The 27,989-nt window shown below is 41.6% G+C and overlaps 1 protein-coding gene across 4 annotated transcripts in view; it reads left to right on the top strand.

Annotated features, from left to right (window-relative positions):
* The window catches only part of GRIA4 (glutamate ionotropic receptor AMPA type subunit 4), a 224,142-nt gene that overhangs the window by 168,196 nt on the left and 27,957 nt on the right, over window positions 1-27,989 (top strand). For all 4 annotated transcript variants that reach the window (XM_035115662.2, XM_060273856.1, XM_035115663.2 and 1 more), the window contains exons 6-11: window positions 669-827; window positions 1,787-1,954; window positions 3,554-3,658; window positions 11,555-11,665; window positions 23,188-23,394; window positions 27,082-27,452. In XM_035115662.2, coding sequence (XP_034971553.1) covers window positions 669-827; window positions 1,787-1,954; window positions 3,554-3,658; window positions 11,555-11,665; window positions 23,188-23,394; window positions 27,082-27,452 — 1,121 coding nt within the window. The remainder of the gene's footprint in view (window positions 1-668; window positions 828-1,786; window positions 1,955-3,553; window positions 3,659-11,554; window positions 11,666-23,187; window positions 23,395-27,081; window positions 27,453-27,989) is intronic.

The following is a 27,989-nucleotide window of genomic DNA, read 5'->3' as shown; positions in this document are numbered from 1 at the left end:
CATCTATCTCATATATTGGTTTCACCTTTTACGTTGCATTACTGAATTAAATGCCCTTTTCAACGATATTCTGATTTTCAGAATTTCACCTGTATTTTGCTTTGCCCAGGCTTTATTTGAAGCACTTTTGGATACTGCAGTTCAAGAAGGATGCTGACAAACTAGAACTGACTAGAGTAGGGCAACAAAGATGGTGAAGGGCCTGGGGTGCATGTCCTGTGTGGAAAGGCCCAAGGAGCAGAGAGAAGAGAGAATTAAGAGTTTATAGGGTAGCCACCTTCAAATATTTGAAAGGCTGTCACATGGCACAAGCTGATGGACCCAGAGCTGTAGTTTCAAACAATAAGAAAAATGATTAATAATAAGCATATGGAAGAACTTAATGACACCATGAACCATTCAGCAGTGGAACAAACTGCTTCAGAAGGTGAGAGACACGTCTTCATTGGATGTTTTAAGTGAAGACTGGATGGCCGCATATCAGGGATGCTATAGTAGTAAGTTTCCTGCATTTGCAGGGATTGGACATTGACATTTGGGGTCACAACCAATTCTATGATTCTAATTTAAGTCCTTGTTCATGTGATTTACATTATGGCTGTTTATGTATGGTCACTGAAAGTGTGTGGGGAATTTTCAACTTGTGTTGTGTTGATTGATCTTTGCAGGGATTCAAGGATATTTCTTTGGACAGATTTATGCATGGAGGGGCCAATGTCACAGGGTTTCAGCTGGTGGATTTTAATACGCCTATGGTTGCCAAACTCATGCAACGGTGGAAGAAACTGGACCAGAGGGAATACCCAGGGTCAGAGACCCCTCCTAAGGTACTTGTCTGCAACATATCCTAAAATGACTGCTCAAATAGGTTAACTTAAACTATGCATACTTGCCACACATTAAAAAAATAATTATCACTGCAGCAACTGTCAATGCTATCCATCTCCTGGCGTGGGTGTTAAAATAATTTGGGTTGATCTTTGCAGGGTTCAGTGTGTTTAGTTCAGGGATAGCCAATGTGGTGCCCTCTAGTTTTTGTTGGCTTGCCATTCCTATCGTCCCTGTCCATCAGTCATGCTGGCTGGGGCTGATGGGAGTTGTAGTCCTTCAGCAGCATGTGGAAGCCACCAGATTGACTCCCTTTGGTTTAGTTTCCATTCAAGCAGTAAATTAAAAACCTTTTGCTCTATTAAAAAGGTGCCCCAGTTATTATTAGCAACAACAGCAACTATTGCTATTTAAAATGAAGTCATTCAAGAATAAGAGTTGCTTTGGGGCACAAACTCTGGTCCACAAAACCATTCTACTCAGCTTCAGCCTCCATTAGAGAGAGAGAAAAAATTGTTCATACATATATTCTTAGTGTCCGGGACGCAGGTGGCACTGTGGGTTAAACCACAGAGCCTAGGGCTTGCCAATCAGAAGGTCGGCGGTTTGAATCCCTGCGATGGGATGAGCTCCTATTGCTCAGTCCCAGCTCCTGCCAACCTAGCAGTTCGAAAGCACGTCAAAGTGCAAGTAGATAAATAGGTGCCACTACAGCGGGAAGGTAAACGGCGTTTCCGTGTGCTGCTCTGGTTCGCCAGAAGCGGCTTTGTCATGCTGGCCACATGACTCGGAAGCTGTACGCCGGCTCCCTCGGCCAATAACGCGAGATGAGCGCCGCAACCCCAGAGTTGGTCACGACCGGTCAGGGGTCCCTTTACCTTTAGATTCTTAATGTTGAATCAGTTTCCTTACAAAACAAAACTGTTAAGACTGATGCCCAATCTCTACATTTTCTTAGTATACCTCTGCTCTAACCTACGATGGAGTGCTTGTGATGGCTGAGACATTCCGTAACCTTCGAAGGCAGAAAATTGACATTTCTAGGAGGGGGAATGCAGGGGATTGTCTTGCAAACCCAGCTGCACCGTGGAGCCAAGGGATTGACATGGAGAGAACGTTGAAACAGGTGTGGTTCTTGCAAAGGCTTAAACCCAGTTGCTTTTTTTGATGTCATTGTATGGGTATTGGAAAACATAAACTCATAAAGTGACTAGCAGTTGTTGTATAATTGCGACTGTTTGTTTTTTGTTTATTTCGGGTGAGCAGCTCTAAGCTACTGTAACTGGCTCAGGGTTTTAAATGTTTCGGCAGAACCGAAAGCCTGCTTAAATTTCCTTTTCAAATGTTTTTACTGAAAGAATTTGAACCAATGATTTTAACCATGCATTTTGCATCACACTGATAAAACAAAATGATTTTGTTATTAAAAAAAATCTCTTAAGAGCTGTTTGAACTTTTTGTGGTACTACTGCATGCCAAACACATTTCTGTCACCTCAAAAGGTATTTGGGCTTGTTGGCCCAGTGTAACTCGCAAAAAGAAAGGTATCATTCACTTTCCTTATTTCATTTAAAAGGAAATATTCCCCCCTGATGTCAGGACTCTGCGTTCCTGATGAAAAAAGAGGCTTGAAATGTTCAAATCTCTCTTATCCTGGAGGGGCAGTTGCAGTAGAGCAGAGGAAAGAAACCCTTTGCATCCTGGGGGATACATTTCCTCACAGGTAACATTTCTGGGACCACACACCTGTGGCAGGTATAGGCAGATGCTGCTCTTACCTTTGTGCAAGAGGCAACATTCCAGGTTTGCACACATACAAAACACATCTGTGCATCCAGGCAGAGAAGAGGTATTACTGCAGATCAACGACACATGCCAGACAGGCAAAACCACTTGGTGATGTGGAGCATGGCTGGAGAGAGAAGTGACCTGGGGAGATTCCTGAGGACCAGATAGCCACATTTGTTCCCTGGGCCTAAGGTTCCCCTCCTCTGGATTAGAGGAAGGAGCGAGAGAGGGCAAGGGAGCCTACAGTGAATTTTAAAACTATTTGCAAACGCAAATGGGCATACTGTAGAGACACTGAAAAGAAGTAGCTGCAGGCAGCTCTCTGCCTATGCGCGCGTGGTAAGAATTTATTGCAATTTGGGTAACAATGAAAATGCAGGACAAAGGAAGATTACTGCTTGAAAGGTACACATTTACTCTTACGGAAAGCTACTACATCAGGCTTATTTCAAATGTTTCACAAAAAGGGCATAGCTGTAGCAATATTTGTCTTTATTTAAAGTGGGGGAAGCAGGGGGAATCTCAGGATTTTTAAGAATTCCTAAGTGATGTGATAGATGCGGTGCTTAAGCACAAGGCGGCAGGCAGAAACATGAACCCTATTTCAAGTTCTTCCCTATTGCTGAACTGGAGAACCTTTCTTCTCCCAAGGGCCACATTCCCTCCTGGGAAATCTCCAAGGGGGCACATGCCAATGGTGCCCATTCCTGGACCAGGGAAGCCTGGCCACTGTGGCCCATGAACTGGAAGCCTCTACACTGGATTCTGTAGTGTCCTGTATGTGACGTTTCCTTTGAGGTTGACCCAGAAGCTGCAGCTGGTGCGCAATGTTGCAGTGAGGTCACTCAACGGAGTGTCCTATCGCACACATAAAGGCGCTGCAACCATCCATGCTTTTTACTAACTATCCATGCCTTGTTTTATTTCCTGTCTCAAGGTTCGAATACAAGGACTTACGGGAAATGTTCAGTTTGACCACTATGGCCGCCGAGTCAACTATTCAATGGATGTGTTTGAACTGAAGAGCAATGGCCCTCGAAAGGTATGTGCCAGCCCATTCTTCCAAGCTGTTCTCTGCTCTTTAGTTCATTCATATAATAATAATATATTATTTATACCCCGCCCATCTGGCTGGGTTTCCCCAGCCACTCTGGGCAGCTTCCAACAGAAAAATAAAACACAGTGATCTATTAAACATTAAAAGCCTCCCTAAACAGGGCTGCCTTCAGATGTCTTCTAAAAGTCTGGTAGTTGTTTTTCTCTTTGACATCTGATGGGAGGGCGTTCCACAGGGCAGGCGCCACTACCGAGAAGGCCCTCTGTCTAGTTCCCTGCAACTTGGCTTCTCGCAATGAGGGAACCGCCAGAAGGCCCTCGGTGCTGGACCTCAGTGTCCGGGCAGAACGATGGAGGTGGAGACGCTCCTTCAGGTATACTTGACCGAGGCCATTTAGGGCTTTAAAGGTCAGCACCAACACTTTGAATTGTGCTCGGAAACGTACTGGGAACCAATGTAGGTCTTTCAAGACCGGTGTTATGTGGTCTCGGCGGCTGCTCCCAGTCACCAGTCTAGCTGTTGCATTCTGGATTTTCAGTCTATGGCATGGTAACCAAGCCCATTGATTGGTTGGATCCAGCCTAGTCATGCTCAGAGTAGGCCCCAGCTGGACTTATTTATTTTAATAAAGCATGACTAAGTCTGAATCCAACCTGAAGATTGAACCATTGAAGTTTCATTACCCAGCAATGCAAATAAACAAATGCAGATTCTTCAGAGTCATTATGTTAAATTGATGCATGCAGATTGCCATATGACATAATGCCTGTGCTTTTGAAAAAGATGGACTCTTCTGATTGCCATGAGGTCTTCTGTTTTCATTTTGCTTTTTGCAACAATTGTTTTTTCACAAGCATGATAATTCAGAGGTACAAAGAAACAGAAATGAAGGTAGAAAGCTTAAGAGTCCAAGGTCAGACAATCACTTTGCAGTGATATCCTTGCTGCAGGCCAAAAATATAATCACCTGAAAAAGTGTGTTAGGGTATTTCAAAGAACTGGCTCCCCCCCCCCCCCAAATCAGGCAGAGTTTTTTGGGGTGGAAGAACCTTGCAATAGCAGTAAAACGAGTTTCTTTTCTGCTTCCATTTGTAATTCCGTCTGTCAGGTTGGATTTCTGAGGGAAGAAGTGTGCTATTTGTGCCTGCCTGTGCTCAAGGGATAAAAGTCACGTTGTTGTTCAGTTCTATACGATGTTGCTTTTTCTTATATCAACACTAAGAGTTGCTGCATACAACTCAGCAACACTTCCTAGCAGGTCTTGCTCCTAAGAGGTCTTGCTCTCCTTCCTCTGCACTGCTCTAAGTCTCCATCCCTGGGTGTTGCCCAAGCAGCCTCAAAATACTCCTGCTCACCTCTGCTCGCTGTTCTGTTGCCCTCATTATCATGAGTGTTATTGGGGACCAGCCGGGAGGGGAGCTAATCACAGTAGGAGAGGAAGATGCCCATGATTCTTCAGCAAGCTCTTCACCTCCCTCCTCTGCTTCAGCCTCGGATTCTGAACTGCTCCTGGCCACCGGCTCTCCCTGCTCACTAAACCCTGTTGCTCCTTCAGCAGTAAGCACCTCCTCCCAATCTTCTCCCTCTGACTGCTCCTCAGAGTTCCACCACCAATCCCCCCTGGCTTTGAGCCTTCCTCTTCTGGGGTTTCCCTTGGAGTATCCTCAGCTAGTGTCTCCCACCAGTCCTCTTCACCCAGCCAGTCCCTGACACCTGTCTTCTTGCCTTTACCCCAGTCGGGCAGCAACCTCAACAACTACCTTATACTCATTTATTTCCGATACTTTCTATTCTGACTAGCAGTAGGTCTCTGGAGTTTTTGTCTGAGATCTTTCCCCGGGCAGCTAACATCCTTTTAACTGGATATGCTGGAGATTGAACCTGGGACTCTCCTGGATGCAGTGCATATTCTCTACTGCAGAGCGATAGCCTATCCTCAAATTTTTTATAAGCTGCAGATCCCTGCTGCTCCCAGCAAGGGAAGAGTGCAAATTAAAGTCTACAACTACATAGTTGCAAGTCTACTGAGATTTCATTTCCACAAGTAGGCCGGACGTGTAAAACAAAAGAGGAGAACATTTCCCCCCATTTTTATTTTCCATCCTATCTTGGAAATAGATGTTAACTAAAGCCAAAATCCCCTTAGTCTTCAAATCAATATCCTGAAAGGATTAGCCCCTGTTGGTTTGCAGACGTGGCTTGGATTTAAGTTCCTGTGAACAGCTCTCTGCTGTAGTGCAGAAGGGCAACTCGGGAACCAAGCTATAATTTCTTTGTATTTGATAGCATGTCAGATGTGGTCAAAGTTCTAAATACTGCTTATTTCAAAGAACTTCTTTCTTTGCCGCTGAGTTATGTCTAGTATCCTTTGCCACACATTCTTTTCCATGTTGCCTCTTTATAAGCCAAGATACCCAAAGTCTTGGGAAGCTTTGCCTGTCCATGGTTTTATTGTATTTTCCTCACTCACTTTTCTTTCTACACATTTTATTCTTAGCTATTCGTTGAAAGGTATTTGGATGCTCTGTTCTTGCTGCTTAAAGTACAAAATGTGAATGGTGCTTATCTGGATAGTACGGCTCAGTAATTAAGGAATAAAAATTCTTCCAGTTCCTGTAAAATCCAGCCTTATTTTCTGTGGTCATAGACTCTAGGGAAGGTACCAAGTGCAGAAGCCAGTCATCACCATCTCACACGTATCTAGCATTTGTTACTTCCAAAGGCACAATACTTCATTTGCTGCACCATTGTTCTGATCAAGGGCAAGTCATCAGAAATAAGCACAAACAATGTAATAGGTTTTCAGTTCTATTGCCAACGTGCATCCCTGCTTCCTATGTTTTGTGTTTCGTGATTTATGATTCTTTCAGCAGTATAAACTCATGGCATTCTGTTCACCAGAACAGAAAAGGGCAGGGGGAGAGAGAGAGAGAAAAAACACAAACCTTTTTCTTCACCCATTTTACTTGAGTGTCAATGAAAGAAACATTCCCGTAATGTGCCACTACTCAAAGTCACAAATGCATTTGTGTGATTAAATTATGAACCTGAGTTGTCATCTGCAGGATTTAACATTATTGTTTCATTGGCACATGCCCCCCCAAACCCACTCAAGCTTCTGTTGGGCCAAAGATATTGCTTTCGAACTGCACTTGCAACATTTTCCGGAAAAACAAGCAAGGAATAGGTGTAGCTATGGGAATGCTAAGCATACCGTGAATCTTGTCTCTATAGATAGGTGAGATGAATAATTCACAAATAACGGACAAGAATCTCAGAGAATATGAATGTCCCACTTGGCTCACATCAGCTCCCCATGACTCAGGTCAGTGTGTTCCAAGAAGTTGTATTTGCTTCTGATGATCAAACCAACAATTGTTTCTGCAAATCACTTCCTCCAAAGAGAAATAATGTAACATAGAAGCAGGAGACTTGCAGTTTCTCAGCTCACTGAAGGGAACAGGTGAACTCCATTTCCTCAGTTGCTTCCACATTGCTCTGCACATATGTTGTTGTTTAGTCATTCAGTCATGTCCGACTCTTCGTGACCCCATGGACCAGAGCATGCCAGGCACTCCTGTCTTCCACTGCCTCCCACAGTTTGGTCAGACTCATGTTGGTGGCTTCGAGAACACTATCCAACCATCTCGTCTTCTGTCGTCCCTTTTCCTTGTGCCCTCCATCTTTCCCAACATCAGGGTCTTTTCCAGGGAGTCTTTTCTTCTCATGAGGTGGCCAAAGTAGTAGAGCCTCAGCTTCAGGATCTGTCCTTCCAGTGAGCACTCAGGGCTGATTTCCTTAAGAATGGATAGGTTTGATCTTCTTGCAGTCCATGGGACTCTCAAGAGTCTCCTCCAGCACCATAATTCAAAAGCATCAATTTGATGCACATATGAGTAGACCTTAAAAGGAAGATGCTTGGTTTTGGGATTTCTCTGGTAACCACTTATTCTATACCACTTCCTCTCTCTTGTCTACTGACTACATTTCCTATTGCCAACTTTTGGGTCACAAGCCAGAAGTGTGCATGAATCGAAGCAAATGTGGGTCCACTTGCTTGCTTTCTATTTTAACCTTTGTTACATTAATTAATTCTCTTCGAGAATTAATTGGTAGACCAACCATATATATGATTGCTATGAAACATTGGCCTTCAAATGGCTGGTTGGAAATCCACTTCTGGATCTCTGCCTGACCTCAAGTGGGTCACAATAGCAGGACTATCACCATGCAAATATTTGTGGGGTTTTTTTTATAAAAACAACAACAACCAGTAACTGGGTCCCCAGTGGACTAAACGTGAGTCCTGGGTCTGAAAAGCTTGAAGACTACTGCTCTGGCATAAGTCCCTCTGTGCTCTTTGTGAAAAATTTCCATGTAAGTACATACAGAACTGGAAGGAGTAAATCCCATTAAAATCAGATGCTTTCTTCTGGGAAAACAAACATACACACAGTGGGCTTCCTGTTTGTTCAATTCTGTTTCTTTTTATCATAAACTGAATGTACATTTGATAAGTCAAAACTTTGGTGTGTGAGCACTGGCCTGAGAGGTCTATGACTTACAAGTGAGGTGATAAATGGCATATTGATAAATGTTGTTTTCCACCATAATCCTGACCATTGGTATAAAATAATCCATACTACTCACTAACTTAATAAATCACCATAGCTCTTTACACAGATCTTCATCCAGACTTCCTTTTGTGCCACACTTTCCAAGTAAAATGTGGGTTTTCCTTGGGAAAGCGCCATGACATAACACTGCCGGTATCTAGGTCTCTTCTATGTTTTTCAAAAAAATTCCCTGGCCTGCATTTCTGTTGTCAGCCTGTGTATCTTTTTCATGAATGTAAATGAGATCCCCTCTGGGTATTCCCATTTGTATCTTATGCCTACTCTTCTCAGAGCTGTTGTCAAGAATCAGTATCTCTGTCTTCTCATTCTGAGTTTAAAAGGTATTTCCCTAAAAATATCCACTTTCTGTCCAGCAACCACAAGATTGTCCTCAAAGGGTTTTGTTTTGAAGGATTGCATCCCTTGCTTTTTTTGTAACAAATGTTAATAGGACATCTCCTGGCTGCTTTCTCTGTCTAGTTTCGTACGGACTCTGAAATATCTCTCAATCATTTCCTCCACCCACTCTTTACTCTCCCCCAACCCTTCTGAAATTGTATTTGAAATATATGTTTCTAAGTTCTGTTCTTCCTCTGAAATTGGTAATCCCCTTATCCTCGAGGTTTTTTTCCTCTCTCGTAACTGCAAAAGAAGAATTTGATCTTCCAGATCATTTTGTTTTTCTTGGAGGCCTCCCACAGTCCCCATAGCAGCTTTCTGACCCTCTTTTAACTGGCCCAGTCCCTCAGTATTTTTTTTCCAACTTGTCAAGCTTAATTTCTAAGTTGTTAACCTTTTCACCCAGTTTCCCAAACTTTTCCATCAATAAATTAGTAGATTTTTCTAAGTCTGAGTGCACTTGTTGCACCAGGCTTTTCATTGACTGGGCCATTTCTTTCCTAAATTCCAAAAATTGCTGTGTGAGAAAGTCATTTAATCTGCTTTCCCTGCTTTTTCTGTTGTTGCCTCTTCCTGTACACTTGTGTGTCTCCTCTCAATGGAGGCCTTCCTAGTAACAGCCCCCATATCATGTTTCCCTTTTTCCATGTCTATACTAGAGGTCTTTCCCACAGTTGACATCTTTATTATGATCTGTTCAAGGCCACAGCTGCATTTTCTACTTCTCCCCAGAAGTGAAAGTACCTAAATCAAACTTGTCAAAATTAATAGGCCCAAATCAGACAGGACATTCAGACATAAAATATATACAAAAACTTAACAAACCAACCCGAGGAGTCAGTACAGAATTATATACTTCTCTTCAGTAGCTTTCCTTTTCCAGAAGATGGTGGTGAATGGAGAGTAGCCAACTTTTTAATTTGTAATCCAATATGAAAAGGTAAAGGGACCCCTGACCATTAGGTCCAGTCGTGACCGACTCTGGGATTGTGGCGTTATTGGCCGAGGGAGCCAGCATACAGCTTCCAGGTCATGTGGCCAGCATGACAAAGCCGCTTTTGGCAAACCAGAGCAGTGCACGGAAACGTCGTTTACCTTCCCGCTTGGAGCAGTACCTATTTATCTACTTGCACTTTGACGTGCTTTCAAACTGCTAGGTTGGCAGGAGCTGGGACCGAGCAACGGGAGCTCACCCTGTCGCAGGGATTCAAACCGCTGAACGGATCAACAAGCCCTAGGCTCTGTGGTTTAACCCACAGCGCCACCTGCGTCCTGTAATCCAATATACTGTAGTCCAAATCTTTAACTTTGCAATCCAATATATCCAGTATATTATAATCCGAGTCTTCAAATTTTAAACTCTAAGAGATATGGTTCCAAAAATGTCAGAAGGTGTAAAGAAGTCGCTTGCTGGCAGGTAATGTTGCAATAAAGTCCCCTGGTTTCAATCCAACTCCAGCTATTCCAGGTTCTCTTTCCTTTCTGGGGGGATTCCTCCCTCAGTATAAATAGAGAATTCTCCTACTTAGCCTCGGTTTTGTGCCTCCAAATTCCAGGGCTTGGGACTTTAAATCCTGTATATCCAATCTCTTCATACAGTAGTCTTTTTTGCCAGATATCAATCTGTCAAATTGTAGCTCCACCGACTGTTAACTTATATCACAAAGTCACCCTCTGAAGGGCAAACTGACACCACTGTAGTCAATATGTATCCAAAAGAGTCTCTTGAAACTGCAATTTGCTAAAGATTATCCATTAGCTGCAATTGCTCTGCTCTGCTCCCATTCGCAAAAAGTTCCCTTGCAGAGCCTGTCCGCAGAAATCGGAAGCTGACTTCCTTCTTGGCTTCCGTTTTGCCAAGTCAGTTAATTTATGCCAAATTCTCTTATTTAAAGCTTTGTTTGGTTTTACCTCTAATTGGAAGATCCACTGCTTAAGATGACAGCATGTGGCTTCGGCTGTAGGGTGTGATGGAGCTGTGAGTGGACTCAAGCCTCTTCGCCTTAGAATCATAGAATCGTAGAGTTGGAAGAGACCACAAGGGCCATCCAGTCCAACCCCCTGCCTTCCCTCCTCGCAAAAGCAACGGCGAGGAGATCAGGGGTTTCAGTGAGTTCTTCCACGCTCTGCTGGACCCCTGGGGTCCCCACTCATCTGTGGGTTTTTTTTCCCGAGGGGCACCTAGCCCTGGCACTGCCCCCGGAGCCCTTACAGCCAGAACTGTGTCGTCCTTTACTCGGACGACATGGAGCGCACCGCCATTCCCTCCACAGCAGACTGGAAGACTCAGAAACTCAGCACAAAAGGAAGCCTGGATGAGCCCCTAGTCAATACTGCCCCCTATGGAACATCTGATTATAGAATCATAGAATCATAGAGTCGTAGAGTTGGAAGAGACCACAAGGGCCATCCAGTCCAACCCCCTGCCAAGCAGGAAACACCATCAAAGCATTCTTGACATATGCCTGTCAAGCCTCTGCTTAAAGACCTCCAAAGAAGGAGACTCCACCACACTCCTTGGTAGCAAATTCCACTGTCGAACAGCTCTTACTGTCAGGAAGTTCTTTCTAATGTTTAGGTGGAATCTTCTTTCTTGTAGTTTGAATCCATTGCTCCGTGTCCGCTTCTCTGGAGCAGCAGAAAACAACCTTTCTCCCTCCTCTATATGAAACCCTTTTATATATTTGAACATGGCTATCATATCACCCCTTAACCTTCTCTTCTCCAGGCTAAACATACCCAGCTCCCTAAGTTATGTATGTATAATCAATAAATCACATCATCCCAAACAAGGGGAACATGGTGCTCAAATCATATCATTCACATATATGTATGCAAACTTAATTTTTGCATTTATGTGTTTCAGATTGGTTACTGGAATGATATGGATAAATTCGTTTTGATTCAGCACGAGCCTACATTGGGAAATGACACGTCAGCTCTTGAGAACAGAACAGTAATCGTAACCACAATTATGGTAAGTTTAAAAAAGAAAGGAATAAAGTGCAAGCATATAAGCCATATATTTGCCTGATTTCCCACAAAGTAAATACTAGAGTGGGCAAGTTAACAGAAGAGTGGCAGATAAAATATCTTAAAATAACAATTTTAATATTTTTTTTAAAGTCCTCTTTGATCAAAACAAATTATTGCTGTATTTAAAATGTTTCAGTTATGCAGTATACCATATACAAAAAATGAAAAGTTCTGAAATGAGAAAAAAGCTACCTTTCAGTAACATAGCCCTCTCTTTTTTTTTTTGCAATGCTTTCCGTTTTGCTTTTAAAGGGGGGAAAACATAGAGGAATACATGTACCTGGTGGATGTTTGTTACTCATTGCAATTTGCAAGAAATGCAGGTTCCCCGATTCTTATAGCAAATCAATACATTTTTGCTAGTTAGTTCATTTTAGAACAATTTACTCATTTTCTTTACTTGTGCAAAATGGAAACATGCATAATTTTTGAAAGCATGCCTTTGAACAGAAGCTGATTCTCAGACACCGCTTCTGTGTCATTTTTGCCATGTCAAGATATCACTGACAAAACCGCAGCCGCCACAATACATCCAAAGCTAAGCGCTTTTAAGTACCATTGATTTGGATGCAAATGTACATCTTTAAAAGAGCAGTTCTTAGCTTGCACAGAAGGCAGATGAGGGTCCTTTGCATTCTATGTGCCCCACTCCCCACTGTGCAATATGGTGGCAGAAAGTTTCACCAGCGGACCTGGAAACAGGGCATCCCAGTGGCACGTTGAGTGTGTCAGAGAAGACCTTGGATCCACCATAAACCAACCCTAGATGTGGCACATTTTCTCTGCCACTCTTGTCATTTGAAGGGATTTTTTTTTAAGGTGGGGAGGAATGGGAAAAGCTGGTCGCGGGGAGCACCTTTCTACCAGCCCAAAATGACCTGTCATGGTTTAGGTAGCGACACCTCCTCTCCCATGGAATCTTGTCCTTAAAACTGCCGTGGTCCTTCTCACCTAATAATCAGTGGGATATTAAAAAGTCTTGGACTTTGGATGGATTATGGCCAGTATGTTTTATATTATTATTTGCTACACTTATCACGAAATTTTACATTTTAAAAATCCCAAGGAAATAATAAAAAATGTAACCATTTACTCACAACTATCAGCAATAAAAAAGGGGATCTGTAGATCTCAGAATTGGAAGCTGTACCTCTTGAAGGGAATAGCTAACATATTTTTGTTTCTTCCAAAGTCAGGTGTGCCCTTTAAATTTGAAGTGTGTCAAAGCAGACTGGCAAAGGATGACCTTTACCTGAATAGTCTTAATCCCCCCCAACTTGGTTTGTACTGGCCTTTTTCACATATCTCATTAGAAAAAAAAATGGGGTTATTATTCTCCCCAACCATTTCAGACAAGGTTTGTTTTAAGAAACACGGAGTGCTTTACATGGTGTTAGTCTTCCTTAACCAGATTTTTGTTTTGTTTTTTAATTTTTATTTCTAAATTGATGATGAACTGAAAACAATCCAAGGTAAAGTGTGTGGGACAGGATTTCTCTGCACCATTAGCTGTTGCATTGTTTATGAGACTTGAGTATGGTGACGCATTCATTGCCATCACGACATATCAACCTGTTAAGAATGGTCATTCTAGGGTGGAAAGAACTAATATTGTGTACAGGAATTATGAGTGTAAACCTAACCTAATTGCGTAATTCTTTTTTTGCATGGGACTTATAAAAAAAATGTATCTTTTTCCTTTGAAAAAAAAAGACACAGTAATGGAAAAATCATACTTCAGTACAGTCCTCCTCTTTTCAGCCTCTGATGAAGAATCCTATTTTAAGAAATTGATCAAGGAAGAAAAGCGTCCCATGCTGCCGTGAACATTCCTAACTAAGGCTCAAGCGTTAACCTCCAGTATAGTAGAATTGAGCTATATTTTTCCATATGGATTTCTGATCCTCTGACTGGATGACCAGGCACTGAATCATCAAGGAAAACAAAAAAAGCTCTGTGACTATTCTGAAATGCCTAAAACAGGTGGCATTCAATCTTCAACTTGGCCAAGCTATGAAGAAAATGATGGGGATTTCAAGTTGCATTTTTCCCCTCTCATGCCAGTCTTTAAATTAAGGCTTCCATACATGTACAGTGTAAATCATTGTAAAATACTTCCAAGTTTAGGAGCAAAGTAAGCAGTGCTTGCAAAAAGAGAAAGAAGCAGGATGCAAGGGAAAGAAACTGTTTAAAGTGTCTTGTCTCGTTTGCAGCGAAGCGTTTTGATGTGCATAATAAATGTTCTCTGCAAAATAACTCAACCAGTCCTAGGACTGGTATTTTCATTTTCCAAACCAAGGATCTGAATGAATTTTATGTAGCATGCCAAGGTTTCCCCTAGCATGCCATTTCAGAGTTAAACAAAACTATACAAAAGCCAGGGAGGGGGAAAACTTATTAAATGTTTCAGTCTGTGCCCTTTCCATTGTGTTAAGGCTGAGCTTCAGCGTGCAATTGAAAGTTACTTCTGTGTTGCTTCTCCGCTTGTAATGAGCTATTCATATGGAGTGGCTCGTGCACAGTGTCTAAACTTCCTTATTCCCAGACCCAGAACCACAAACGTTGGTCAGGGCAGAAACATTTCCAGAACAGAGCTGGGTGACTTGCTGCTTTCTAGCAGGTTCCGAATACATAGGTTGGACCTAAAGATTGCCTTCCATAACCCAAAGGAGTTTCCTGTGGTGAAATGTGTCCTTCTGAAACGGAAAGACTCCTTTGCCTGAAGAAAGGACTCGTTCCATTGGAGGAAGATTCCTTCTGTCAGAGGAAAGGAGCCTTTAGATCCAACCTATTAGAGATGTAGCTTGGAAGATGGTGTGACACAGCCCAGGACATTCCCAGGCAACATTCACACCTACGTCTCCTACCCAGGGTCCCCACTTTTTCATGTTTAGACTGCTACGTGATGGTGCTTAAACAATTAAGTCCAGTGCACGGCACCCACTGCACATGAACAGAAAGCAGGTGTATCCTGGACCACAGAATATACAGAGAACTCAGCTTATATCATATGTGTTTGGTACAATCAGGTGTTTATTACTAAGCTCAGTAGCCAAATGGTAACGCCAATAGATTCAACGTAAAGGTATCTCTACGCCAAATTACATCTCTTCACATGTTAACTTCTAAGGAAAAAAACATGTGTATGGTGTCATGACAGTAGTGCAGGGACGGCTGTGGAGCTCCAGTTACTGTTGGGACTCCCAACTCCCATCATTACCAGCCAGCATGACCCAAGGTAGATTGTGATGTGGAGGGTCCCAGGCTCCCCACTCTACAATACTATTTCCATGTCCTTGCCGTGCTTTGTTGGCTGTGGGGACTAGGCTTTGTATTGCACAACCTTCTAGAGTCCAGTAATGATTCAGCCCCATCTAGAATCGCCCAGGTTTCTGTCCCAGATTGCAGCTGCAATGGAATTTCCCCCCTACACACACACACACAAAGCATCTGGTATAAGAAGAGTTCGCCCTATGCTAGTTGAGTTGCAATCGATAAACGTGGCTACAGTCAAGGCCCAACTAATTATAGGCATTGAGCACCAGCACTTAACTCTGAAGACAAACAGTGACCTGTGCTGGTTTGCAGCAATAGCATCGTCACTCCCTTCAGCCACGTATATATACAGATCCATTTAATTAGCTGTGGTCTATCTTCAGAATCTTGTGAATGTGCTTTCCTGTGTAACGCAAGCAAGTGGAAAAGGCTGCTTTGAGTGACATGTTCCATTCACTTCCCTCTTCATATTAAAGGAAAGTTAATTCAATGCCACTGGGAAAAACGGGATTTGGGACTGCTTTGAAATTGGATCTGGGTCCACTTCTACATTTAATTAAATAGTTCCTAGGAATCAGTAATGCTCGGCTTTTCCGTTTCTGGAAGGCAGGTATATCTATTTATTAGTAACTCTTTCCCGCATGGCATGCTTTAATAAAACATTTGGCAGTTTGCTTAGAGTCCTCTGGTTTTGTATGTTCCTGTGCTTCATTTGATGCAGTGCTATTTCATTCGTAGACACAGGATGTCAGTAAACTTAATCTACACCGCTCAAATCAGCATGTTCTACTTTTAGAAAACAATATGTTCTCTAGTTGTATAGCAAATGTGATTAGCTTTTTGTTTTACCTTAATGTGGGAAAAAAATGAATTTGCTGTTAGTGGGGTTAAAAAAAAGCTGATATAAGAATAGAGAGCTTTAGTTAACATTTATGTAGCGCAATAATTTTAATGATGTAGAGATCACCTGCCGTGTTCTTAAATTACAAAAACTAAAAGGGGGAGGATAAACATGTGAATTAATTATTGGATGCTAAAGAACTGTACCGAATCATGAACACCTAGTCTAAACCCAGATCCCAGAAACATCCCCTGATAATTCCACAAAACAGTTCATAACAGACCCCAAATCCACATAATGAATACAAATGAGTCCTTTCTTAAAAGTACACGCCAGCCTTCCCCAATCTGGTGTTCACCAGATGCTTTGGACTGTAACTCCCATCATCCCTGGCCAGCCATGCTGCCTAGAACTGATGGACGTTGTAGTCCAAAACATCTAGGCTAGTATTCAAGAGTGGAACAGGGAAGGAGCTATTCCATTTGTGTTTTATGAGCATTCCTTGCTAGTACTAGCAAAACCCCTTGGTGGTATTCAACTAAGCTTTGCTCAGTGTAGATCCACTGAACATAATAAACATGACTGAGTTAGATCTATTTATTGCAATGCATCTGCTCTGAGTAAAACTTAGTTGAATAACCCTCTGGAGGGCATCAGGTTGGGGATATTATGGACAACATCTTTGATTCTTTTTCTCTCCCTTGTGCATTTATCTGCTAATTCAGTGTTTTGGGGGTGTTGGCTGATTAAAGAAATCGTAGTAGTAGTAGTAGTAGTAGTAGTAGTAGTAGTTATTAATTAAATTTGTATACCACCCTATATCCACAAGTCTCAGGGCAGTTCACAGGATGAAATCAGAAAATACAAAATACAAAAACAACCCAATAACATACCCCCAACATATTTTAAAATGGCACAGGATGTCAGTCATCCAAAGGCCTGGTTAAAGAGTAACGTTTTTGCCTGGCGCCTAAAGGTGTATAATGAAGGCACATACTTGATTTACAGTACAAATCCTATACATGTCTCTTCAGAAGTAAGCCCCGTTGAGGTTTGGGGAGCTTACTCTCAGATAAGTGGGTTTAGCATTGCACCTGGGAGTAAGTCCTATTGAACTCAATGGGGCTTACTTCTGAGTAAATCTGTATACAATTGGTGAGTGATGCTCCCAGAGTAAGCACACTTACTATGGAGTAAATTCAACACAATGGGATTTAATAGTAAATATGTCTAGTGTTGTGCTGTAATTGTGCATCTTTTAACTGAGTGTTTAATTGCTTCGATTTGCATATGAATAAAAGCGATTGTTAGGAAGAAACAATCTTGCTGGAGTCAAGCCATTTTAAGCACAGCCGATTTGAATGGGAAAATTAATATTTTGCTTAAATTCTTGATACTGAAATTACCGGTAATGGGATTTTGAAAGTGCTTTGGTTGGATCAAACGTTTCCGTTTTGCTTTTAGAATATTTAACAAGCTGCTCTCTATAAAATAGCTGCAGCGTCTAGCTGCTAAACTACTGTTGGTTTGTTCACATGTGAACAGCTTTGTTCACATTTCCGGAATCCATGCCTCATTGTGAATCTGGGTGGATGGGGCCCACTGAAGAACAGTTCATCCCCATTCTACATGTGGATGGGACTAACTTCAGCCTATCCTGCTTCCATGTGGATTTAAAATGGAGATTCTTTTAAAATCCACATGATCATAAGAACATGAAACGAGACTGCTGGATCAGGCCATTGCATTCCAAGGGCTTTTTTTAAAAGCTCCAAAATCAGTCATGCACCTGCTCATAGCCCACAGTGGCTACCCCACAGGCTGCTTGCTAGTGCATTTTTGAATTGCAATAAAGCAACCCCTCACCCCCCCCCCAGAGTAACAGGACTTCATGACAAGAGAATTGTACAGAAAAATATGAGTGTCCCCCATTTTTTACATCCATGGCATCCATGTTTCTTCTGCTCTCTTGGGTGCTGAAGGGGAAGGCAGGGAGAGTTCCTGGCTGAAGAACACAAATACCAACTTTACCTATATATTTTTCACTTATATAAGTCACAGAGACTGAAACTAACCTCCACCGATCACAGACCACAGCAAAAACTTTTGTCAGGACTTTGAAGTATGCTAGAGCACCGTCAGAACTGGGCCGTGCAAGCTTGGGAAGGTGAAGGCAGGAGAGGATAATCTGTTTAATGGTACATTCCTAAAGTCAACGGTCAGGGAGGGTCTACGTAGGTGCTCAGATAGATGAACTAACAAGGAACATTGGTTGCAACCAGTTCAGCTCCAGGTTTTGACCAATAGGTTCAGACTACACAGCAGTTAGCAGAAAAAGTGTGGAGAACCTGATTCTTCCATATTTACCAAACATAGACTTCAGCTGCAGAGGTTGCCTTCCCACTGAATCCCATGGAATGTTTTATTATATATGACAAGGCGGGTGATTATTATTATTTGCAAGACTGACCTTCAAACCTTTGACTAATGTCTTTTCTATACTGTAGCATATGCTTTGCAGTTCTCTGGGAAGTGCAAGATTATTTTTTCTGAGTATAAATTAAGCATAGAGATAATATATGTCCTTTTTTTTTAAAAAAAGACTATTCTTACAACATTCCCTAGTTTCTAATTATGAGCTGTGTACTGGCAAGTTTGTGAAGGATTTCTCTACGCTGATAAATCTATTGTTGCAAACAGCAAGCTGTATATTTTAAATGTTAACCATTGTTATAGATACCAGATTTCTGTAAGTAAAGCTTGTACCGCTTTGATGATCTATGTTCATACTTTGTTACTAATCATTTGAAATGTGGATTTCCTGTGGAATTATATTTCATAAACCTCCTCCAGAGTGTTCTAATTTTATTGTAATTAGAAACTGCATCAGACCAAATGGTGGGTGGATATCTTCGCAATATGTGTTTAGTTTTGTAGCCGTTGTGTGGCAGGAATCAAAATCAAAATGGGTTGCCTGATGGAGCCAACAATGATTTATGCATTCATCACATAAACAATCTAGCTTTTTCAAGTAGTTGTGGCTAAGAAGGCCATCATTTGTTGGATCCCTTCACACAACATACCGGTAGTACTGAATTTACCCGGCTTTTGCTTCTGATTGAAGGTATTTGTATGGTTTCAAAGCCTGCTTAACTACAGTGGGACAAAGGAAGTATATATGGGCACATCACGGAAAGCTAAACCTCTCCCAAGCACATTTTAAAGTACCCTAAGTGTGCAGAGTATTACGTCTTGCAAGGCACTATCTCTCTGCTGGATTTCTAGAAATGTTTCAGATATAACTGCTCTGAATGAGTTCCTGCAACTGAAATTTGGCCCACAGGAGAAATGGGGTGATCTGATATTATTGCAAAGGAGATAGTGCACTTTTTATTTTTAGTAATGATTGGTCTTTCATTTTTTTAAAAAAAATATATTTATGGAAGATTTTTAAACACACACACACAAAAAAATACAAAACACAAAAAATACAAAGAAAAAACAAAAAAGAAAAAACTACAAACTACAAAATACAAAAATATCAAAAACAAAAATTTCTAACTTAAATCTTGATCATTATCCTTTGGACTCCCCCGACCTCCCCCACCTTGAGTCCCTGTTACAATATAAATTAGACAGTATTCCTTGTAATGATTGGTCTTTCAGTGTCGAGATAGTTGCAGTTGCATAAGTTTCAAAACTTCCACAAACAAAGGTTGGGTGTACACATGCAAAAGAAGGAGCATGGAATGAGGTGGGAGGGGGAATAATGGAGTGAACCACTTCTCACTGTAGGGGTGTGGGGGTTGCCTTTGGTCATCCCAACTGGCAATGCTGTTCTTTCCAAAGGCAAAAGTTGAATACAACGTGAAACAAGCTTGAAAGTACAGCATACACAAGGGCTGGCATTTTCTGTAAGCTTTGGTTATCACAATCTGAACATGTAGTGTGTGACCATTATCTGACCACAATATGGATATATATTAGTGTGTCTCCATGAAAATGAACCCATGCTCTTGTTTAGTTAAACTCCTGGCCTTATCGATGCTTTGGCTGTTTATTTAGGTCGATGGTCCTGATATCAGTTTGTCTGCATGTTGCAGGAGATTTCTGCAATAAGTTCTAGGGCACAGTGTCAGTTCACCTGGCTAGTACTGTAGGACCTCTCCATCACTAAATGAACTGAGAGTGTCCTGTAGAACAAGCACAATACCTCCGAATCAGCATGCTGCAGAAGAAAATTGGTAAATATGGGGGATCTACTTTTCAAGGAAGAGGCTATCATTGATCGTTTAATTGAGAATCCCATAATAAGCTTCCCGAGAACCCCAGAAGCCGCAAAAAGAAACAAGAACAACCATAATTGGTAGCGTCGTGCTCCGAATGATGAATGTTATCTGGTTTACACAATATTGACCTTGGGAACCCATTATTTTTCATTGAAGATGGAATGAAAGTTTTCTTGCTTTCCAAATAATTCCAGCATTGTAGCTCCAGTAAATATCTGAGTCGTTCCTATTTTGGCTGTGTATTGTTGCATAATCTATTTGGACAGGACACAAATGCAGGGGGCTGCTATGGTTATCCTTTGAAGGCACAACATTTGCCAACTGTTGCCACAGCTCAGCCCAAATGAGAGTTGATGAGGAAAAACTGAATTGTGACTGAGGAGCCGTTACGAGGTAACTATTGGCAAATGGTGACTTTAATGGCAACAACCTCCGTGTCTTTTATCTGGTCATCAGATGTAAGTGATGTGGCACTGCCAAACGCCCCCCTTTTTAAATGAAATCTTAAATCTATAATATCTGAACTGATACGTCGGGTAACGCAGGGATGCTGCTACATAAGGTACTGAAATCACAAAGAAAAGGCATTGACACAATGTCAAAATGAAGATGTACAATAGTGAAAATACCATCTTCCCGAAATATTTCTCAGTTTGCCTATAATGGTTACAATGATCTTTTTGTGTTTGCTTGGGGCGTAATAATGAATAATTTCCCATCCCACCCTGCATTTGTCACAAGCAGCATCATTTCCATTCCACTGCAGATCATATTCTGCCAAAAACTACATTAATTCACCTTGCTGGCTACTGGGGGGGAAATGGTGTAACTTACATACTTCACACGATTAATTATATAACTTGTGTAATTTACATAACTAATTGTGTAACTTATGTAATCCCGTTGTCTTTACATGTTCCACTCATTTCAGTGCAAAGAAAACACAACACATATGTGGCGGCGGGAGGGGGTAATCAATCTGCTGATTCAAACCACAGCAGTAACGGTGACCACCAGTCGCATTCACTGGATTGATTTCCATCCTGAACATGGGATGAATCAGTGAACATTGCCAGTTTCCACTCCCATGTTCATTGTCATCAGAATTTGCAGACATCCCTGCTTAGAACTCATTAGTTGGGTCCAGGGAGTTCCAAATTCAACACAAAACAACATGCCCTCTTGAAAAAAGATCTCTCATACTGGAGCCTGAGAACATGGGGGAGCCTTTAAGAGCAGACAGTACTGGTCCATATGGCCCACTCCCCTAACTTGATAAAAGGCAACTGCAAATATGTTCAGACTGCATTCAAAAATGGTACCTTTGAAATGCCATGTAAATCTTCGCATGGTGCTTGGATTTTTGACTTAATACACTATTTGGAACTCCCCCCTGACTACATGTGGGGAAGGAGAAATGATCTCACAACCACATTTGAGAACTCGGGGGGGTGGGGAGAGCTTTAGGAGGAAAGAGAGGGAAACAGCTTTAGGAGAGCAACGAGACACGTGGGAAAATAAGCACTATGATGGTTGACCTCGTTTGTTTTGAAGATTGATTGCAGCTAATTAAACTATAAGTCAAAGAACAGAATTCTGAATCTCCAAGGAACAGAATTTGAGTCTACACATCTGAGTCTTTGGATGCAATCTTTCCTTATGTTTCACTTAAATGGAGGACTGCGTGATTGAAATTTACACACTAATCAGCTAAGGTGTGGTTGATTAATTGGTATGGGTTGATTTTAATCAACAGGGCTGTGGATGAATAGCATGCTTGTTTACTTATTTTTAGTTCTCTTTAAGTTCTGCTTGTGTTGATTCTATAGGGAATGGAAATAAAAAAAAAATATTAAAACATTCCCAATGGTGGGTTGGATCCAGAGACGTACTCAGCAGGTATTCGCTGGCTCAGGAGGAAGGAGAGAAATAGGCTATCTCCACTGATTACGCCTTCCTGCAGCCCTCTTTGCTCCCTGAAAAACTGTAGTGGGTTGGCCAATCCTCCAGAGCAGCATTAGACATAGTGCAGGGGGGGGGGGGCAAGGCTCCCCTATCTCTGCCATGGAGCCTCTGCTGGATCTTGGAGCCTTCCATGAACAGAAGGAGCAACTTCCACTCATGGAACAGCCTGTCTGGATCTAACCCAGTGAGTGCTATGTTTTGCTTATTGAATTATAAGGGGTAGCTGATACTTCCTTCAGCATATTGAAAAGGCACCTATATCCAGGGGTGTTTTTCTGTTTGTTTTTTGTAAAATTATTCCAATATAAGTTAATAAGGTATCCATATAAACAAAGTTGTTAAAATATGGCTGTAAAGAATTTTTTAAAAGCAACTAGTCCATTAATTTTGTCATTCTTATTATGTGCCCAAGGATAAAAAAAATTCTAAATTGGGTTTTGATTTCAACTGGACAATTGTATGTCATGTGTTGCAAATCAGATAGATAGATACCGGTAGATGATAGACAGATAGATGATAGATAGATAGATAGATAGATAGATAGATAGATAGATAGATAGATAGATAGATAGATAGTGTTATGTACTGAGTTGAATCATAGAACAATAGGATCCAGAATCAGCAGTCTGATTGGTCCGCAGGAGCCACCCAATCCGACTCCAGGTGGAAGTGAATCCGCAACCTGATTGGCCTGCAGGAGCAGCCAATCAGGCGGCTGGCAGAAGTGAATCCGCAACCTGATTGGCCTGCAGGTGTAGCCCTGAAGTAGCCAATCAGGCAAAGCCCATTGTGTAAATAATGTATATAAGCAGATGGTTTGGGGAAAAGGGCATTCTTCTTCTCTTCTTCTCCTTGATGACTACGAGCTGAATAAAGAGCATGAAATTCACTCTCGACTCCGAGTATACTTCAGATAGACAGAAAGATAGATAGATGATAGATTTCCTATGGATTTCTTTTTCCATTTTGTGATCAGTTCAATAATATCTGATGTGACCTTTCAATATGACACAGCTGGTGGTAAATAACATGTACCTTTGGACAGGCTATGCTATATGTTTATCTTTTACAGTTCTCCTTCTTTCATTGTAGGAAGCCCCATATGTTATGTGGAAAAAAAACAGAGAGCTATTTGAAGGGAATGACAAGTATGAAGGATACTGTGTAGACCTGGCATCAGAAATTGCAAAGCATATTGGCTTCAAGTACAAAATTGCTATTGTTCCTGATGGAAAATACGGAGCAAGGGATCCAAACACAAAAATCTGGAATGGGATGGTGGGAGAACTGGTGTATGGGGTAAGCATATCTATTTTTGATGCCAACTTTTGCATCAACTTCTCATGAGTGTAGTTGTCATATACGTCCCAGTGATTGCCCAGCACTTTCCTTGGCAAATGTTGACATATGAATGTTGACAATCCCTGATGAATAATCTAAATATTACCTCCGAGCTGTAATAGACACGCAGGTGGCACGCCACAACCTCTTTTATAAACTGTGCATGTATGTTCAGGAAATGCTTCGCTTGGAAAGAAAATTGCATTTCCATGCTGGAAGGGACATTAAAACAATTTCCCTGTTGATGGATCATTTCTCAGAACATTTAAACTAGTGAGTGTGAACATTCCCTTTTAATCACTTAGGAAAATATGGAAATGCATCTTGACACTGCAAGTGAACTAGTGAGGTATGAAAGTGTTCCCTGAAAAGCAGACTGATAAGGCTGCATTTTCTGTCTCTGCCGCCCCCCACCTTCTCATTGCTGGACAGGGCTGCAGCTCAACTGGTGGAGATCATGGTTCAAATACAAAAGCTCCCCAGTTCGATCCCCGGCAACTCTAGAACTGGAAAAGACTCCGATCTGAAGCTTATCAGTGTAGACAGTAATGGTGGAACAATGGTTGGACCAGTGCTTTTTTTTCCTCTCTAAAAATGTTTAGGGGTACTCTCAAGAAAATCACCATTTTATAGTTCAAATACAGGAAAAATAAATACAGTAAATGGACAAAGGCACAAAGATTCACAAAATGTTTAGGGGTATGTGTACCCCCAGAAAAACAGCACTGGGTTTGGTTCCAACAATCTCTGTGCTGGGTGGACTGGAGCCGTGCTCTGCTGTTTAGGAAGAGTGAAGAGGAGAGAGGAATTTTCATTTATCAGCATAACTTTGCGAGCAGGGCTGGAGATGCTTCAAAGACTGGCTGGCTCACTGAGTGACTGAGGATTAGGGCGGTTCATAACAAACTTTTTTTTTTTAATGCCTGCTCCGAAGGTCTTTTCTTAGTACACTAGGGATTATATAGCTACCGTGTTTCTCCGAAAATAAGACACCGTTTTATATTTATTTTTCCTCAAAAAACCACACTATGGCTTATTTTCAGGGGATGTCTTATTTTTTTTCCTCCTCCTCCTGCCGCGGCCGGCATTGCTGCTGTGCCTATCACTATGTCTTATTTTCAGGGTATGGCTTATATTCCTTGAAAACTTAAAAATCCTGCTACGGCTTATTTTATGGCTACGTCTTAGGGTATATCTGAAATTTCATGCATATCAGTTAATATCTTGACCCTCCTCCATGAAAATAGCTGTTTACTTGGCCGTTTTCCTATGTCGTGAAGGGTGAAATTTCAATTCAGTGGAGCAGGGTCAAGATATTAACTGATATGCATGAAATTTCAGATATAGCGATATAATCCCTAGTGTAGTAAGAGAGGACCTTTGGAGCAGCCATTTTCAACAAAAAGTTTTTTATGAACTGCCCTGCTGAGGATGGCTGGGAGGTGATCATAGAATCATAGAATTGTAGAGCTGGAAGGACCACAAGAATCATCTAGTTCAGGCATCCCCAAACTTCGGCCCTCCAGATGTTTTGGACTACAATTCCCATCTTCCCCGACCACTGGTCCTGTTAGCTAGGGATCATGGGAGTTGTAGGCCAAAACATCTGGAGGGCCGCAGTTTGGGGGTGCCTGATTTAGTTCAATTCCTTGCAATGCAGGAATCTTTTTTTTGGTCCAACGTGGGACTCAAACCCACGACCCTGAAGGACCTCATGCTCTACTGATTGACCTATCATCTAATGTCCTGACACTTTTGAATATACCTCTGTATGAGAAAGCAGTATCATGTTTGAAACAGTCCTCAACCTATGATGGCCCTTCATTTTAGCCAAACCCATTTTTGGTTCACTCCCGAACACAAATTGGAGGCAAGCAATAAAATCCTTGTAACAATACCCAAAGCTTGTTTTTATTTATTTGAATTCAAATATATTTTTGTTTTGTATTGGTACGCAGCACAATCCAATGCTTATTTACTCCAAAGAAAATTCCACTGTGATCTTATTCCTGGGTAATTGTGGATAGGATTGTCGACTATGTCTGAAATTTTAAACATGCTTGCAATGCATGAATCTTTCACTCAACGCGGGGCTCATACCCACAAGCCTGAGAGTAAGGGGTCTCATGTTCTACCAATTGAGATATCTGAAGAACACTGTCCTCCAGAGCTAGGGGGATCCTTGCTGTTTTTCTGATGAATCTAGATGACTAAAATATTATCTGCACAACACTATAATCTTTAGTGATGAGCTTATTCATCAAAGCACTTTCTAGTGATGAATGCAATTAGCTACCTTTTGCAGGTGTTCTCAAAATCTCCAGTCAATTCTGGTTAAATATTCATTCTTCTGCCATGGAATGTTATCCACTCACTGCATGATGAATAAGGAGGTCATTGCCCATTTCTGTCAAAGTCTAACAAAGAATGAGGCTCTGAAGTTCAAGTACTTTATGCTGCATTTTGTTAAGCTTCCTTGAAAATGAATATTTGAGAAGGAAAAAAGAGAATGTGAATTAAGCCACTGAAACAGGCGGCAGCATTCAAGAGATTCCACACTTTAAACCATGCCTTTTTATTGGATATCCCTATTTTTTTTATTGCTTTGTCAAAATGGGAAAAGCTGATAATGAGCCTTGCTCATTCTGATTAATGGAGCCATGCACTCTTAAAAGTTTAACATGAAGGTGATTAGCTTCTAGACCAGAGCTTTCCAAACTTTCCATGTTGGTGGAACACTTTTTAGACATGCATCATTTCGCGACACAGTTTTACTAGCAAACCGGAGGTTAAACTAACCCCTTATAAGAGCGTTCGCACAACACACCTACACCCTGTAGCCGACACACTAATGTGTTGCGACACACAGTTTGGAAAGCTCTGTTCTAGACATTGTAAAAGCTCTTCAGAACTGAGGGCACTGGCTGCAGTCCAAAGCCCCATGGAACTCCAGGCTGCACACAATTGGCTCCACAAGCAAGGTAACATTTGAGTGTGCTTTGTAAGCCCACTGGGAATGTACATAGTGTGCAGAGAGGTGCTGTACAGGCTACATCACTGCCTGGCCTCCCGTAGGTTAGTTCAAAATAAGCACGATGCTTTAAATTAGTTCAAGATGAGGTGAATATTTGAAAAATCAGGTGAAAAGCAAAAAACTAAAACCCAGTTCAAATGGCATGACCTATTTCTATTTGCATGACCATTCCAGTTCATCCCCTGGGTCAGGTGTTTCCCGCCACCACCAAGACAGAAAGAGAGGAAGTGTATATACATGCTTTACTCTTTTCAAGGGATCTGTGTAAAAGTTGGATCTAGCAGAATTAATCTGAGCCTTGAGAAGGCCATAGAGCTGAAAGAGGAAGTGAGGAAGACTGTCATTTATTCAACTTCCTCCTTCAGCTCCAGGCACTTTTCAAGTTTCATGATCAAAGAGACATTGATGCTACCAATAATAGATTATAGAATGATATTTATGCAATAAGAATACACACATGTACACACACGCAGTCCCCGATTCACTTTCTTTGGTATCCATTTTGGCCTTTAGTTTTAAGAGGGCAAAAGTCTAATGCATTCATTTGTTGCGTAACAATTTGTGCCATTTCATGTTTCCCTAATCTGTAGTTATTTGGGTTCTCTTTGCAGAAAGCAGAGATTGCTGTCGCGCCTCTGACCATCACTTTGGTACGAGAGGAGGTTATCGATTTCTCTAAGCCCTTTATGAGTCTGGGCATATCCATTATGATCAAAAAGCCTCAGAAATCTAAACCTGGAGTGTTTTCCTTTCTGGACCCCTTAGCCTATGAGATCTGGATGTGCATAGTCTTTGCCTACATTGGGGTCAGTGTTGTCCTGTTCCTGGTGAGCAGGTTTAGTCCATATGAGTGGCATACAGAGGAGCCAGAGGACGGCAAAGAAGGGCCCAGTGACCAGCCTCCCAATGAATTTGGCATCTTCAACAGCCTTTGGTTTTCCCTGGGTGCCTTCATGCAGCAAGGATGTGATATTTCTCCCAGGTTGGTATGAAATAATACCTGTTTTTTTAAAAAATGTATATTTTATGATCAGCGGTGAGAATACACAATACAGTACACAAAGGACAGCCACCTGCTTGCCGCTGTTTAAAAATTGATTCTTCTGTTCATTAACGTGTTCTGAGTAATTGCCTCCCTTTCAAATCAGGCAGGCACATTGAATCATTTTTAAACCTTTCGTACGTTTCAGGTTCTTGTAGTTTTTAAAGTTTCACGGTATTCGTTTTATTTTTGCAAAGCAGGGATTGTGTTAATGGCAGTAGATAGGTACAGCCAGTTGGCAGCTCCTGGGTTGGTAGGGGGAAAGGATTGTAATGGATATTCTATTTTTTAATGCCGCATCTCTATTTTAGATTTGGGATATAATAAGTATGTTGTTTGTAAATGTGCACGTTTGTACATAATGTTATGCGTAGGTGCGCCACATCTGGGAAATCCTCACAACTAGGTAACATCAAACTTATTGTGGCATATGATCACTCAGGGGCTTGTAGTTTGTGTGTTCTGGCAACCAGACCC

The sequence above is a fragment of the Zootoca vivipara genome, chromosome 4, assembly GCF_963506605.1.
Source record: "Zootoca vivipara chromosome 4, rZooViv1.1, whole genome shotgun sequence".
Classification (NCBI taxonomy): Eukaryota; Metazoa; Chordata; class Lepidosauria; order Squamata; family Lacertidae; genus Zootoca; species Zootoca vivipara.
This window is presented reverse-complemented; position numbering and strand designations above follow the sequence as displayed.